Below are 16,497 nucleotides of genomic sequence, written 5' to 3'. Positions count from 1 at the left end.
TGCACTTACATGACATCCCTCTGTTCCCGAATACACATCCTGACGCTCGGCTTGCAGCTCCGCGCAAACGACTTCTTCTTCCTCACGGACGGAGCGGACATGTCAGAGGACATGGCAGTGGCAGCAAAGCATAATATACCACCATACTTTTCAATCACCAGGAGCGACAGAGGAAGGATGTACGGTCGGATGAACTGAGGGTAGGATGGATTGAGTCACAGATTCGAGAAAGACAGAGGAGTGGTTACAGAACAAGAACACAGATGAATGCAAGGGAAGATGGAAGAATAAATAGAAAGAGGGATAAATAGAGGATGAAAATAGAAATATACAGTAAAGTAAATACTGTATACAGCAAATAGACGGACAGATAAAACAATATGTCTTGTCGATTAGGAAGTCTGCTGGTGGTCTGAAACCCCGATACTCCACCACTCATTTCCTGAAGGAGCCTCCTCCACCAGCCCCGGCTTCTCATTGGTCGACTGAAGTGTGTTCCTTCCTGCTTCCTCAGAGCTAGTATGTGATTGGCCGCCCACACCCCTACACAAGCACACATGCCTTGCACACTTGGACACAGGACCTGAGACTGAGACTGGGGGAATTTCCATTCTCTATGACTGGAACAATACAGTGGTCAAGCACACACACACACACACACACACACACACACACACACACACACACACACAGATACACGCCAACAAATACGACCTGAAAAGTAGTTCTTCCTGTATGAGGTTTCAGGTGAACTTTCATGGCACTCTACAGTATCTTTTAGTGTGTGTCTGTACAGCTGTACTGCAGGTGATCACGACAACTGCTTTGTGTTTTTACACACATTTTAGACACTATAGATCAATGACACATCTTCCTGTACAGCTTACACACAATTCATAAAGTTGTAAAGCAGAGGGAGCTGTTGGTATTAGATGTATTTTTCACCACTGTAAATTCTTGTTGTCTTTGAAAGGGGACATATTAACATTTCCAGGTTTATATTTTTAGTCTGTGGTTCCACTGGTATATCTTTGTATGATTCATAATTCAATAACTCCTTACTGTATATAACTTATACTGGCCCTTTCTGTAGCCCCTCAGTTCAGCCAACAACCTTACTAGCAAAGATTGTCCTGTCCTGAACATTGTCCTGATTAAATTTTGTGGCTTGGAGTACTTGATTCTCATTAATTTTCTAATAGCCTTGCACCTACGTGATGTGCGTATAATTACTCTCCTTCAACATGTGCGACGAGACATTATCCTGTCAGGAGGGCAGGGCAGGCTGAAACCTGGGCTTTGTCTTACAGGGAACAAACATTCACCTCAAGTTTTGGAACGTTGATTATGTTTAACATGGACATCTGACATCATAACTGTATATAAATGACAGAAAATCACAAAAAGCACAATAGGTCCCCTTCAATTATTGCCTTCATGTTCCTCGATCAACCCTGTTGCCAGATAAAAATGTCAATATTTTTCTTTTTTTACATCCTATGTCACCACTTTTCAAATTTTCGCTTTTTACACTATCTGTGAATGGCAATGGAAAGATTGTGGTTATGGCAAATAATGTACAGTTTAAGTATGGTTTTCTCCCTCATTAAAAATTTCAGAATCTATGAATATATAAATATTTGAAAATATTTCAAAAGAATAACTGCTGGACACAAGATGTCTCCTACTTCACTATAAAGTCTCAGTGTTTGTGTACTGGAGGTTTCAAGTGTCCACATCATACTTGTGTAAACTGAATATTGGATTATGATTGGTTTTCCAAGTTGTGATGTCACAATTCATGCTTGTAGGCCCGCCCCTAAAAATTGGATTTTCAGTGAGCACAAAGAAACTTTCCACTTTCAGCAGATGAATGTGAAAACAGCCTTCTAGTGTCAAACTCTGTATATACATCATTCTGTACAGTGAGGCTCAAACATTCAACTGTAGGAATGAGAAGAAAAACATATTTTTGACTGGAGGGGAACTTAATAAGAAGGTGAACATCCAGTCTACAGCATGAAATAAAGGTTTGCTACACACCCATCTGCCACCCTGACCTACACATCCTGACTTTCTGCCTGGCTACCTATTGGGAACATTACTTCCTGCCATGAACTTTGGCACTGGACATAAATCATAAGGTAACTGGGATGCCTCAATGTAGAGACATGGGAGTCTCCTGGATATGGTAACGATGCTATAAGTTCTGTTCATAGAATTTAAATATTTCACCGTATGTTTCATGTTTTTTCGCTCAGTTTGGCATGAATGATGGCTCTAAATACTATGATACCCATGACCATCAACCAACATTTCTTTGGAGAAGCCAGACAGCAGTGAGAATCACTGCTGTAGTAGAGCTGAGACATCATTCCAGGGGCAAACATCTGGATTTATAGCCCATACCTATTAATAAAAATTGGCCTCGATCTCAATCCTGTGGATGGGACTTCCTTACTTTACTTTCATTTCAGGGTGTGGATCATTGTTTTTCATTATAGGCTTTTGTTAAACCTACCGACTTATTGACTATTATGTATATGCATGGAGTTGAAGACTTACTATCATCCGTATCCTGGTTATGAGTCTCAAAGGATAAGAGAGCCGAAACTAACGATGAAATTATCCTACTTTCAATTATTATATTTGCATCCAAAGCTTGATATATCACAATCCTCTGTGCTGTAGACCTCCGTTGTCCAAAAACTATTAAAAACACATCTATTAGTCACACCGGTGCACTGGATGACATGCTCTTTTGCTTTGAAAACAATGACCACAGCGGTTTATTTAGAAGCGGCTCCAAAAACAAATACCAGCAATGTCATTTTCACTTTGAGGAGAGAAGTTCCTTGTACAGCAGACGCAACCGTTCATGCGTGGGAATGCAGTCCTGTTTACAGAGCTTTGGTAGCTTGTTATGCTACATATCACATCCTCTTGACTTTGTACTGAAGTTCTTTGAGAAATTTACAATGTAGCACCTTTTACCCAGTGTGGATCATACCATCACATTGCATAGAACTTAACTAACCTGGTTATTTATACATGATTCTTACACAGTGGTGTGAGCAAATGAATGAATAAAGTCCCCCTTCAGAGTCCGCCTGTAGTCTCCTCTCAGTATATGCTGTTTAGTACAGACTGAGCAGTGGGGGTTGTATTTTAACAATATAATACACACATTGGACAGCTTAGACTGACTTTTAAAAGTACAAAGGAGTCTGAAATTAATTTCAAAAGATTTTCTCCTGCTCTTCTGTGCCCCTCCAGCTGGTGGTGCCCTTGGCGACTTCATAGCTCATTGACTCTGACATGTTACGGTAGGAAAAGTACAGGTGTAAATAATAAAATTATTGATGGCTGAATTCCATTTAGCAGCTTCAGTTACAGGGTCCTGGTTTTGTGCATGCTGGTTCACTGTCACGCTGTCACGTCTTACTGGGACACTTGAGTAATTACTTTAATGTTATTAGTAACACTTGTGCTTTTCCTGTTATGACGAGTCAAAATGCTGACAAGAGCATTTTAGAAGTGTTGTGTAAATCACTGACACATACCTGATAACCTGATACATACTTCATATGCTCTGTACATTTTATATGCACTATAGAATCAGAGTGAAGACAAAATAAAAAAACTTTCTGGAGAACTGGCGAGACATTTTGGTTGAGTGTTGCTTTGTAGAATGTGAGCCGACTGTTGTTTAGTGTTGTAAATTACAATGAACCACACAGCAGCACAAAGTCTAATTTTGGTTGCAAGATCTACTGTCTGAACTATTGTCCACAGCTGCGAAAAAGCTGTGAGGTGTTAAAAGCACCACAGTTAGAATTTGAAACCAACTAAGCAGTAGTTTCACTTGCTGCTGCTGCTTAGGTTTGTGTGATCATTATACCCGATGGCCTAAATTCTTACATGTTGATGTTGGTTGCAGAGTGGAGGCTATTCTGTCCTATCAAAGCTGTTGCAAAAGCTTCTCCATATAAGTCTGACACAAATTTATGTGAAAATTTAAAAACGCTGCCATAGTACTTGCCACATCCCACATTAATCATCCTTTTAATCGCTACGTAGATTTCAGTGAGACTGGTGCTGGAGCTGGAGGGGGCTTAATCATTTATTTCTCTAAGAAGTTAACTTGTATGCATTACAGAAGCGCTGGCCCTTGTTTAGGAATTACAGCATTTTGTCTCATGTCAGGTCTGGAGTGGTGACCATTGTTCATGTATACTGACTATAATCCTCTCACATTCTAATAATCACTGCAGGCAATTTAAACTAATTAAATGAAGGAAATATTGACCCATCAAATGCAAAAATGAGCAAAGAAGATTTTTGCAGTACATTGATGATGAAAAAAAAACTTCAAGCTTTATTTTTTATCTGATCTTCTATCTTTATCTGTAACTGATTAGTGTGTCATCGTCATGATTGGTATGAAGCATGCTGGTTAACCACAAGACATGCTACGGCAGCTACACAATATCTCTGATCAAATGAGTTAACATAAAAACAAACACGATCTGAGGAGACTGTAGGTTCACAGGTACAGACGACAAATGTTATGTATGAGCCAACTAAAAAGATTTACACAACTGTAGCTATACTGTAACACACAGCAGAGACAGTGAAGTATAGTGTGAGCTATGATATTCATATCAACTGGTTCCTGTTACAGTGAGTCACTCATCCAGTCTGAAACCACCAGGCCTTTGTTTGTCAGCAGGCACAACACAACCAGACTGAGTCAAAGCAAAAATAATCAACCAGACTGAACATTTTTGGAAGTCACTCACTTTCTAAACTGTACTGAATTAATGACTAATGACTAATTAGTGACTAATGTGATCCATTTTTAAGTGTAACACATATTTAAAAACTGTGTCAACTGACAATGATGTCAGTAGTGTTGCAGAAAAGGAATCGCAACTGTTGTTTGTCCAGTGTACAGACAGTTTTGTTACATCCTTTCTAACGCTGCTCATTGAGAGTCTGAGACTACTAACATCAATCTATAGAATCAGAGACTCGGCTACATCAATAAACAACCGCAGGTCCGACCCAAATGCCGCATAATATTTGGAAAAAAATGATACAGCTGTCAAAAAACGATGGTCCCAAAGTCCCCTTCCTATCTCTTTCTCCACCACATTCCCACACTGAAAGAAATGTCAACACCAGTGTGTTAACTGCTGCCTGTAGTTTACATTGCATTCAGTCTTTAAAACATGCAGAGGTATCATAAAATATGCCAGGGGAGCCACACATCTTCCTACTAATTTATGAAGGCGATGACAGAAAAGTCAGCTGACAGCTGATGCTATTTCCAACAGACCCCTAGCTAGCTCCTCCTGGTTGAAGCCATAAGCTGTTTTTATTTACAGAGACATGAGTCCATACAGAGTTATTGAAAATATCAAATTCAGAGGGATGACATGGACCCAGAGACTCAGGTAAAAAAATATGCAGTCAGCAGCATTTTAGTGAAAAACATTTACACACTTATTACTTTTTATTGCAGAATATTATATTAATACAAATGAATCTGTATAGTTTTTGTATTGGATTGTGGAATATGTATCTAGATATGTAATTAATAGGTGAGCCTTAGTTAGCAAGTTAGTCTTCTGTGAGCTTCTGTCGAATCAAATTATAGTCATGCATTTGTCTTGCAGCAGAAATAGAAAGTCTTAGTCAATGAACACCTGCATTGTTGCACACACACAAACCTCAGAGTGACCACAGACAGTTGAAAGTAACAGAAAGAGGGTTTCATTGACTTACTGACTTTAATCCCCTTCTTGTCTTTATGCAAAGACCAGACAACATAATATTTTAGCCTTTTGAGATGGTCACTGGGTCAGATTAAGCAAAGACAGAGTACACGGTAGACCCTAACCAATCACAGCTTGCTGTCCTTCACAATTTGCATGACTTACACAGGTTATTGGGAAGTAGGTCATCTGGCATCACTAACAATGTTTATGAATGTTTATGTAAGTAAATACAGTTTCAGGAACAAAACCTAGAGCCATACATTGTCACTTTCAATGTCACTTAATGGTGGACACTGTCTTTGTCCTTCCAAGTCAGTAGAAAGAGGGTGAGTGTGTGAGTGTGAAGCATACACACTGTGTGTTTGTAGGTGTGATTAATATGGTACAGTGCTCCTGACCTGAAGTGATACTTAATGATTCACTGAAATGAGATGCCATGTTGAGGGTAGGGATGGGAATCGGTTCCAAATAGTCCAATCCATCAGAATCGTATACCTACGAGTTATCAGTTCCTCCTGTCAATGCCCAGATATGTGATGTTGACAGAACGAAGAAGGCAGAACTCAACTGCGTTGCGTTGACGCTCGCAGCGTTTGCATGCCTAATTTGATTAATGAGCAAACAATTACCTTTGCGAGATGAACGTGAAGTTTATTATGAACTTCTTATGCCATCACTCAGAGACTAATGTTAGCAGAGCGGAGCAGCAATCAACAGTTATAAACGAGACAGGCTGACCAACACTCACTGCAGCATTTAACAACTTAAATCAACTCTGAGCTGAGAAAAAGAAAAGAGAACAGAAAATAAGAAGAAAATAACTCAAAAACCCTGCAACCGCTCAGCGTGTTGGGCAGCAATGTCTTTTCCTGGACTGAATGGTGCAGCAGAGAGGCTGCTCCTATTGTCTAGTTTTACTGGATCTGCTCATTCGTCTCTTTTGGGCGTGCCTTTGTCTCGCTCAGGAAGTCAGAGCCCAGAAGCCCCACCATGCTGTGATGTGTGTATTTATATCAAACGGCCCCCGCTGTTTGCTTGTTTATTAATATAAAATGTGTTGCATGTCCAAACAACTTCACACTTAACACTGCACTTCCTTGGGTGCTCAGCAATGCACTCACCAAGTAGTCGATTGGATGAACGGTTGTCGAGAAAAGTGAAGTACAAACAGACAGACATTCCTTTATAGTTAGATTCACACGAAGAACATTGGACATCCCTAGTAGCACATATTTGATGGTGTTCTAACTGGCTTTACAAGGCGCCACATAAACCAGAAGTCCTGTGTTCAAACATAGTAAACAGGGTTAATGACCTTTTTACGACGAACTAGTCAATAAAAAAAAAAAGCCATGAGATTGTGAGACAGATTCACACACAGCTGTAACACCACAGTTGTGCTACTACCACAGCAGAGTTTAGCATGTGTTCAAACAGATACATGACACACATTTAATGCTTTTGATTTTTTTTGAAAGGTGCTGTCTAAATAAAGTTTGATTGATTGACTTATTGATTGGTAAGAGCATATCATTAGCTAACATTATTATGTGGGCTACAGGTAGGAAGCTGGTAATGCGACTGTATCAGAGTTTAGGGTGATATTAACAGCTCTTTCCTATACTGCCTTGGATTTAGGGAAGTTCATCTGAGATGACTGTATTAAACTTATCCTCAAGTCTTTTTCTCATGTAAAAGTGAAACATATTGTTTGAATTTGAACAATAATGCATAAATGTTACCTCTCTGTTGCCTGTTCTAGTAAATGTTTATGTATCTCTATAGTAAACATCTGATAAGTCTTATATTGGTAAGAGCTAATGGTCTGATGCTGCATTTTTTCTTACAATATACTGTAACCCCAGGGCTAACAAGTCTGACATGCAATACAGAATATACTGCTTCTTTATATCCATGTCCTCTGCATAGATCAAATGGTGAGGGTTCTGACTTTTTACCTTCACCTGTAAGCTTTGGCTTCGGTCTTTCTTACATAATTAACATAACAACACTAAGTTAGTATGAGCAAATAAACCAGAAAAAGTGATTAGAATGACTCTCATTTCTGTAGACAGCTGCACCGTTTGTATGAGTTACGAATCAAATAAACCAAGCAGCCATGCAGCCAGCCCTAATAATAGTCTTTGAAAAGCCAAACTGTCCATAAAATGCACATCTTGGATCAACTGTAGTTATAATGTTTAATTAAACTTACCCATCGAGTGCTGCGTCAGCTGTGTTGCTCCTCTGTCTGTATCTGTGTCATCGGTGCTTTGAGTCCTGCAGAGCGTCGCGTCAGCCCAGTTCACTTCCTGGCGTGGTGTTTCAGAGCTACTGAATGAAGTGTCATGTCACCCTCCCTTCAACCACAAGAGAAACTGGCTACAGCACTCATACAGACAAGCAGACATACAAAGCAATAAGAGGAAACATGGTTCTGCTTCACAGCATAAACCATTAAACAACACCCCTCGGCTATATGAACAGTTTTATGGTGTTATATTAACACTACTTTGCAGGGTTTTGGTACATAAGTTGCTTGAATCCCAAACAGAAATGACTAAACTGTGACAACATTGTGTACATGTATCAAATTTCACTGGCTGTATGACTGCAGCCCGAACTGCACGACTAACTTCCCCTTTATAGTGTAGATGGACCACTCCCTCTCCTCACATCTGGGCTGCAATTATGTCATAAATAAAAAAAACCCACACACTAATTAACCTAAAGCCTGCTGTTATATAAACAAACTAGACCTAAATGTGGTGACTAGAAAAAACATCAGCACAAAGACAGACAGCCTTACAGCAGGGGTACAAATGCAACGTTTGTTTTGAAGGTGGCACTACAGGAAAGGTCATGAGGTCATTAAAATCAAAAGGGTTCATCTTCTGGGGAACATGAATGTGACCTACTCCTTTAACTGAAATTCCAAAAACTGAAAGTTTTTTTTTTCCTTCTACAGCATACATATCTGCTCTGTAAACCATGTGTTGTGTTCTGCTTAAAAACACAGAATTCATGTTTCATAGGTTTCATGATTGCACCCCCAGTCTTTCCATTGATCTGTCAGAATATTATTAGTTCTCTGTCTACATAGATACAGAACTACTTCCCCTACAGCAAATGACTGTGCTTCATTTTAAGCCATATTTGCATAAAGGCATAATGTCAGCATCCTAATATAGGCAGTCACTGACCAACAGCCAGAAAGCAACCTGCTACACAACACATAAGCCACATTAACTTTCCTGCTGAAGTCTCCTTCTTACATATCTTACAAACAAGAACACAAATCTTGTCCTGCACCATAGCTTGTTCAACGAGCCACTAAACAAACATTCACTGGCGAAAAGTGCACCGCTAATGTCAGTTAGCAGGCTAGATAGTTAATTAGCTGCTCAGCAGCAGCACATTAAACAGCATGTAAACATACCTAAAAAATGTCACTTTGGTCTGTGTAGATGCTGGTGTGGTCGTCTATTACTCTTTAAATACCACTGCTAACAGCACACCGTCTGTCCATGACATGTAGGCATCATTTTTTTCCCACCTGCATTTTGCAAAGACCCACCCTGTGTGTGCGCTGCTATAATGCTGTGACGTGAGGTATGTCTCTGTTGGCAAATTTGGGCTACATGGATATTGCCCTTGTTTCCGACTTGGAATTCCAGCTTGAATGACCGTTTCATTGCACTTTTCTGTGTCGGAGGTAGTTTTTTTAGTTCTGTGTACAATGGATTGCAGCATAACCCTTACCATCTCATTCTTCATGACTAAACCTAACCAACCTAACCAATGAAGACAACAAGTACTTGTCAATCAGAGGCAGAGTAGGGCAGGTCTTCATGGAATGCGGGCAGGAAAAAACAACAAGGCGACATGTAGCTACACATTGTAGCTACATGTCGCCTTGTTGTTTACTTTGCCTCTCTTTCTGTACAGTGTAACACCACAACTCTAGCATCCTGCCAGCTGCCAATCAAATCAAACATAGACATCAATATGCTCCACCTGCCGGAAGTTATGAAAAAAAGTTTTTCTGATATTTTCCCAAATGCCCTTTTGTCTTCCTTTTAATAATAAAATCTATTAACAATAAATTAAACAAACATATTGACACAGTATTTTTTGACTGCAAAACAGGATGACTAAATGTGATTTCAATTGGACTTTAATGAGAAGAATGGCTGAACTTTTTATTCCAACTTTGGAGCATTCACAAATGCTCCAAAGATGATTATTGCTAGCTATGTATTCACACCAGATAAATGGAAGTTTAGCCTAAATTAGCTATTTTCATTGTGTTACATATTTGTAAAGGGTTGTTAACAAGTGAAACCAGACACCATAAACCTGGTAGATTTTGTAACATTTGAACAAAGCCAGGCTAGCTGTTTCCCCCTGCTTCAAGTCTTTATGCTGAGCTAAGTTAGATAGCTGCTGGTGGTAACTTTATATTTAGCATACAGACATGAGAGTGCTACCAATCTTCTCATCTAATGGTTGTAAAAAAGTGAATAAGCATATTTCCCAAAATATTGAACTATTCCCTTAAATACCTTTGCCTGGATGTGCAAACATGAGATGATAGAAATTCCCTCAGGTCAGAAAAGACACTTGCTGGGTTAAAACTCCTGCCCTTCTGTAGCTGCTTGGTTTACCCAAAAGCAAGAGACTTTGAGAGAAAACTATGTACACGCCCATACAGCATGCAGACCACAGCTGTTTTAGAAATGTTTGAGCAATAAAAGGACCACAAGAATGGCAAAATGGAAGAGCAGACTGCAGCTCCAAATCACATTCATAATCCCGTTATTTTATTGAGACAGTTTACCTGTCTGCTGTATTTGGGCTTATCTTGTTGTCTTTGAAAGAGAATACTGATGATTCAGCGCTACTGGCGATCCCTGTTAAATGTTGTGGTTCCAGACCTCTTTTATGTTAGCTCTTCCATTTCAAAAATAGCATCCCAGCTACACAACAGAACCAACCCATTAAACCAGGGTAGACACAGCACATGGATATACAACCAGTCATTACATTTCCTGCAGATTTGCAGTAATATCTGCCTGTCTATGCCACTGTACTGTATGAACCTTACTGCCTCAGAAGCAGCAACCCACAAGACTCTCAGTTTTATTTAGTCATGTCTTCGGTGCGGAACTTTCACTGCTGTGGCCATGAGCCTTGATGGGAGAGCAAGATAGAGTGCACACTAGTGCTTACTTTCGTCCTTACTGAGGGAAATTCCAAAAACGCAGACCTCGGCAACTTACTTTTTTGGTGGGTTGTCAATTTAAGCTAACATCTCCATACGAGAGTCCTATTTATTTACTGCAAATATAGCAAAGCCCAATTATTTATCTAGTTGTTGATGTTAAAGTGTATATTATGCAAATTTCCAGGTCTATATTTTTACTGGAATATCGTTGTATGATTTACAGTTCAAAGAACTCCTTATTTAACTCATACTAACCCTTTATGCAGCCAATCAGTTCAGCCTCTGTCTGAAATAGACCATTTTAGCTCCTGCCTCTTTAAGGCCCCCTCCTGAGCTCACTCTGTTCTGACTGACCAGCTCTTGGAAGCTGCCCCTCGGAAGACTTTTGACACAAACTATAGTAGTAGGATCTCACTACTTTTACTTGTTCTTCACTCGAAATGTCAACTTTTCAAATACATCTGTACATGTCTTGAGCCAAAATCTGATCTGAAATACAGTATGAGAGTGGAAAATGCGACACAACACATTCAAAAACCAAGCGGATAGCTCCCAGTTTGAAAAGTGAAACCACTGCGGAAGTACCTTAAACCTGCATTCTTTCTAATGGCCAGCAGCTGGCAATTCCACTGGCTGCAAAAAGAAGTCCGACTGTATGGAAGTTTATAAGAAAATGACCCTACTTCTCACTTGACTTATGATCCCCTTTCGTAACGAATTTATGGTCTCAATCGCTAGTATCAAGTCTTTTTCAATACAGCATCATGTTCATTTTGTAAATTATGGCCCCATTTAGAGTGAAATAGATGATAAAGCAGGGTACGCTTTAGGGCATGGCTATTTTGTGATTGACAAGTTGGTACCACAGCGACAACGTTGATTACGTAACATAACCATAGCGTAACAGATTCACAGAGTATAGGCATAGCTGCTACTATTTTACAGTGTGTTTTCAGTTTATGAAAGTTAATTGTAACATTTTAGTCACCTAAAAAAGTCTCGTCCAGCGTTTGGTTGGTCTAAGGAGTTGGATGTTCAGTTTTCTCAGTGAGTACATTTTGTTTTAATGGTTTTAGGCCTGTTTTGCGCTAGTGGAAATTAGCATTAGCGTCACTGTTAACTATAAATTGTAAATACACCGTGCTAACCAAGCCAGCAGCTAGCGCCACGGTCAGCTCCACCTTCTTGTTCAAATATGGTCATTTCTGGCTCCAAAAATCAAACATGGTGAGGGTCAAATCCAAGATGGCGATGGTCAAATTGCTAAACTCGAGGCTTCAAAATGGCAGTTCACAAACCAATGGGTAATGTCACGGTGACTACGTCCATATTTTTTACAGTATGGGAAAAAACATAGCAACAACCTTAGCAACAAAGGCTACAGAATGGTTTATGGCCAAACTTTTTTTTTGTTGAGCAGGTTGAAGCCTGGGCTTTGACTATATTTAGCATAGATATCCAACATCATAACAGTGTATAAATAACAGAAAATCACAAAAAGCATAATATGTCCTCTTTAATATACGCTAATGCAGAGCTCACCATGTTTTTGCTCATACAGCTAGCAAAGTGTCTTGAGCAAAACAATTACATTACACAAAACATTTTGGCATTGTAAGTGTGAAAAATTACTTATGAATTATTTAGTTTAATTACAAAACTCAAGTTAAAATAATTATTGTGAATGAATCAACGGAACAGAAGCAATCTGTTGTCCTATAAAATATGTTCACAGACTGCTAGTGCTATAACGAGTTGCAATTAACTGTAATTAAGAAGATGTATTTTCCTAATAGATAAGACTTGTCTTGTCAGTGCACGACAGTACACAACTCTCCAAAGGTATAACAATAAATTATATATAGGAAATAAATCAAATTTTATTTCTACTTTCAATTTACCTGGTTGGTGCTCAAAAGTTGGGGGATGTCAAAGTCAACACAACATTGTATTTAACATCCAATCAGCACATTTGGATTGTCAAATCCAGTGAACAAGGAGCTAAAGCAACATCCAATCTAAAATCAAAACTTAAGGTGAAAGAATGTGTTAGGTGGACTGCCACTAACCACCACTACTACAATCATTTTAACACTATTAAGTCAAAGTAATGCATTACCATTTACCATTTTGTTCCTGTCTTATGGAAAACCACTGAATTTAGTCTTTATGTATCTTCCAAGTGTTAAAAAAACTGTTTCTAAATATATACTGTATATTTATACACATTGATTGAATTTGAAGTATATGAAAAGAATGCACAATAAAAATATGGTAGTAGCTCAACCATGCAGAGATTTTAAATGAGAGATGTGGATGTAGCTAGATATTCTGTTAACTAACACCTCTACAAGCAGTACTCCGTTAAGTTTCCCACCTTGAGTGTTCAAATAGACTGTCATGGGAATAAAGTCAGTGTGCACCTCTTCCTTCCTGTTTAGGGGGTTAAGGGGTATCGCTGCTGCTGTGATGACAGTTTCTAACGTGGCAAAACAAAATGCAAATATATAGTTGCTTGATTTAGTGAAACAATCTTTTACAATTTCTGTGTGGGACTTACCAAGTTATGACTGATTTGCATATTTCTGTTTTCCTCAGAAGAAGGGACGCAGGATGTAGATGTAAAAAAATTGTGGGTGAATGTGCAAATGTGGTACATATGTGGGGAGCTAGGTGGTGTTTGGAGGTACTGTAGGTAGGAGTCTAGGCGGTTATAGAAACTGCTCAGGTCTCTCATTGTTCACCAAATGATGGGATTTTATGAGACTGACATTTCACTGAACATATCTTCTTGTTTAGAGACTGCCTCCGTATGTATATGATTTCAGACGATTTTTGTTACCTATCATTAATTTTAGTATGGAAAGTTCTTTTATTCACTAAACAGGTCAGAGTGAAATCATGAATGCCATAAGATTAAACAGGAAAACTAAAGCTAATGTTTTTATTTTTTTTTATTTTTTGCACCATAGAGGAGAGTGTCATGCTATACAAGCAATTCCTGTATATTTTTGACCTCCTGTCTGGGTTGCTTGAGGATGTTGGGACAGGTTTTCTTTTGAAAACTTTCCCAAAAAACTTATGAGTCCTCCAAATAAAATGCTAAACTACATCATTGGTCCATATGTACTACAGTTTTTTGATCTGATGCCCCTATCAGCAGAGCGACATAGTTTGTCTGTGTCTCACTGTGATTTGTAATGTTTCATGATGTGACAACGCTATGGTTAAAGTTTGGTTAGGTTTGGGCACAAAAAACCACTTGATTAGGTTCAGGGAAAGATCACATTTTGTTGACCCATCCAACCACCCCAACTTCCTCTCTACATGGGCTCTATAATAATGTCACTTAATTTCTTCCTTTGCTCCCGTCATAATTACCACAGCCACTGAAGGGCTTTGTCACTTGAATGTTATATTACTGGCTGCCGCATTTGTTGAAAATTCCAGCATGTGATGTGGACCGAACAAAAAAGTCAAAACTCAACAGCGAGGCCAGTGCAGCACCCGGACAGTCTACAGCATGCACATGCTAGAGTTATCTTGTAATTCATCTTCAAAAACGGCAATGGTTGCAAACATGTTTTGATTTAATGACTCAATATTTACCTTTGTGAGATGAATGTGAAGTATATTGTGAACTTTCTACGCTGTCACTCAGAGAATAACATTAACGGAGCAGAGCAGCGATCAGCAGTAACAAATGAGACCAGCTGACCAACACACACTGCAGCATTAAACATCTTAAACCAACTCTGAGGTGAAGAAAATAACTCTGTGCTCAATCTGTTTCACCTCAAAAACCCTGCCACCTCAGCATGTGGGACAGTGATGTTTTTTCCTGGAGCTGATGGCGCAGCAGAGAGGCTGTTCTGTTATCTCATACAGGCAGGAGACTGCAAGATGCTTTTACGTTAATTAATTAATTAATTAATGCAGTTAACTTTTTAAAATGAAAAGGCTGCGGACCATGTATCTTATCTGTCAGTTCTGTTTCACAATGTATTTCAGTGGACTGATACCAGTGAATAGTTTGGCACACAGTATACTGGAGCAAGAGACTTATAAAATAGTGCCCACTTTTCTTCAAGAATCATTTCAAGAATCTGTTTTGAATTGAGAATCAATTCTTAATGGAACTGGCACCCAAGTATCGTGATAGTATCAAATCGGGAGATTAGCATCCCAGGCCTACAAAATAAACACTGTCATCAGTCATCTTTATTTTTTATCTTTTTGTTCCATCTTGGTATAAAATTTAAATCCCTATGGACACTTTCATCTGTAAAATCATGATTTTTTTCACTTATGTGTATGACACTCTAAAGGTGCATGCACAAACTGTGTACACTGCACCGCACACGCACCACGCAACACCTCTGTCCAGGGAAATCCCTAAGATCAGACTTTAAGATGCCTCTGCTGACTTGTACAGTATGTACTTGTCCTACATGGGCATGCCCCATCATACCGGTCTGATCTCTTTAAACCTTATATTCCATTCCAAATTCTCCGCTCTCAGAATGCAGAGCTCCTGTGTGTCCCTAGAGTTAAAAAGAAGTCAGCAGGGCTTTTTCCTATTGGGCCTCCTTTCTCTGGAATAATCTCCCTGCTGACATCAGACAGTCTGTCTCTGTTGAGTCCTTTAAATCTAAATTTAAAACTCTATTTGCCTTAACCTTCAATTACTTGGTTTTAATTGATTACTTCATGGCCTTGTACCTGTTACCATTATCCTCCTGATGGGTTGGTCTTCATCTCAATTAATTTACTAAGCTTTACTAATTAAAACCTTGTCTGTCCTGCTGACAAAATCATTGATTATTAGTGTGAATGCATTCACACTTTTGTTCTTTAAAGCTTTATTTATTATATTTCCATACATTTTTTGATTGCTAACTGCATAATTTCAGTTACAGAAACCATTCAAACATCAAAATGTTCCGCTCTTTAGGGATATCTATGCTATTAATTTTCCTCTTTCTAGCAAATTCCATTTTGTTTAAAATATTAAAAATTATAATGGAAAGTCTATGGGAGGAATGTTTGAACGTTGATATCTCAAAAACTAGAAGTGCTGAAGTATTCATCCTTCATGGACGGGTGTCTTATGTGGAAATGCTTGACATATTAAAACATGGTACAGCGCCACCATGTGGTCCGTTATTACATTGTGTCTTACATTTTGGCTAATACGTCATGAATAAAACTTATAAGTTTGTCTGTAATTGGTTACCAAATTTTTGAAGGCGTGGCCTGATGCACTTAATGGGCCATAACGCTTCAATGCTAAATTTGATTGCAACCAAATTTGGGAAATTGTACATAAACCCACACTCCAAAAGTGTGTAACATTTGATACAATTCTACCCATAGGGGGCGCTACTGTAATTCTGTTTGTTGTTCACAAGCACATGAGCGTCTGAGTGTGCCCCCTTCCTCTTTCTTCTCCTTCTCTTTTATCCCTCTCTCCTTCCCTATTTTCTC

The 16,497-nt window shown here is 38.9% G+C and overlaps 1 protein-coding gene across 7 annotated transcripts in view; it reads right to left on the bottom strand.

The window, feature by feature from the left end:
- The window catches only part of sh3bp2 (SH3-domain binding protein 2), a 94,996-nt gene that overhangs the window by 19,642 nt on the left and 58,857 nt on the right, over positions 1-16,497 (bottom strand). For 3 of the 7 annotated variants that reach the window (XM_067575250.1, XM_067575252.1, XM_067575251.1), the window contains one exon: positions 7,999-8,143. Coding sequence is in view for 3 of the 7 variants with exons in the window: in XM_067575249.1 (XP_067431350.1) it covers positions 10-113 (104 nt within the window). In the remaining 4 variants the exon portion in view is untranslated. Of the gene's footprint in view, positions 1-9; positions 434-7,998; positions 8,144-10,348; positions 10,370-16,497 lie in introns of those variants that run through there. The other 4 variants (XM_067575245.1, XM_067575248.1, XM_067575253.1 and 1 more) reach the window with 3 other exon arrangements.

This window comes from Thunnus thynnus, chromosome 19, assembly GCF_963924715.1.
Source record: "Thunnus thynnus chromosome 19, fThuThy2.1, whole genome shotgun sequence".
NCBI classification, from domain to species: domain Eukaryota; kingdom Metazoa; phylum Chordata; class Actinopteri; order Scombriformes; family Scombridae; genus Thunnus; species Thunnus thynnus.
This window is presented reverse-complemented; position numbering and strand designations above follow the sequence as displayed.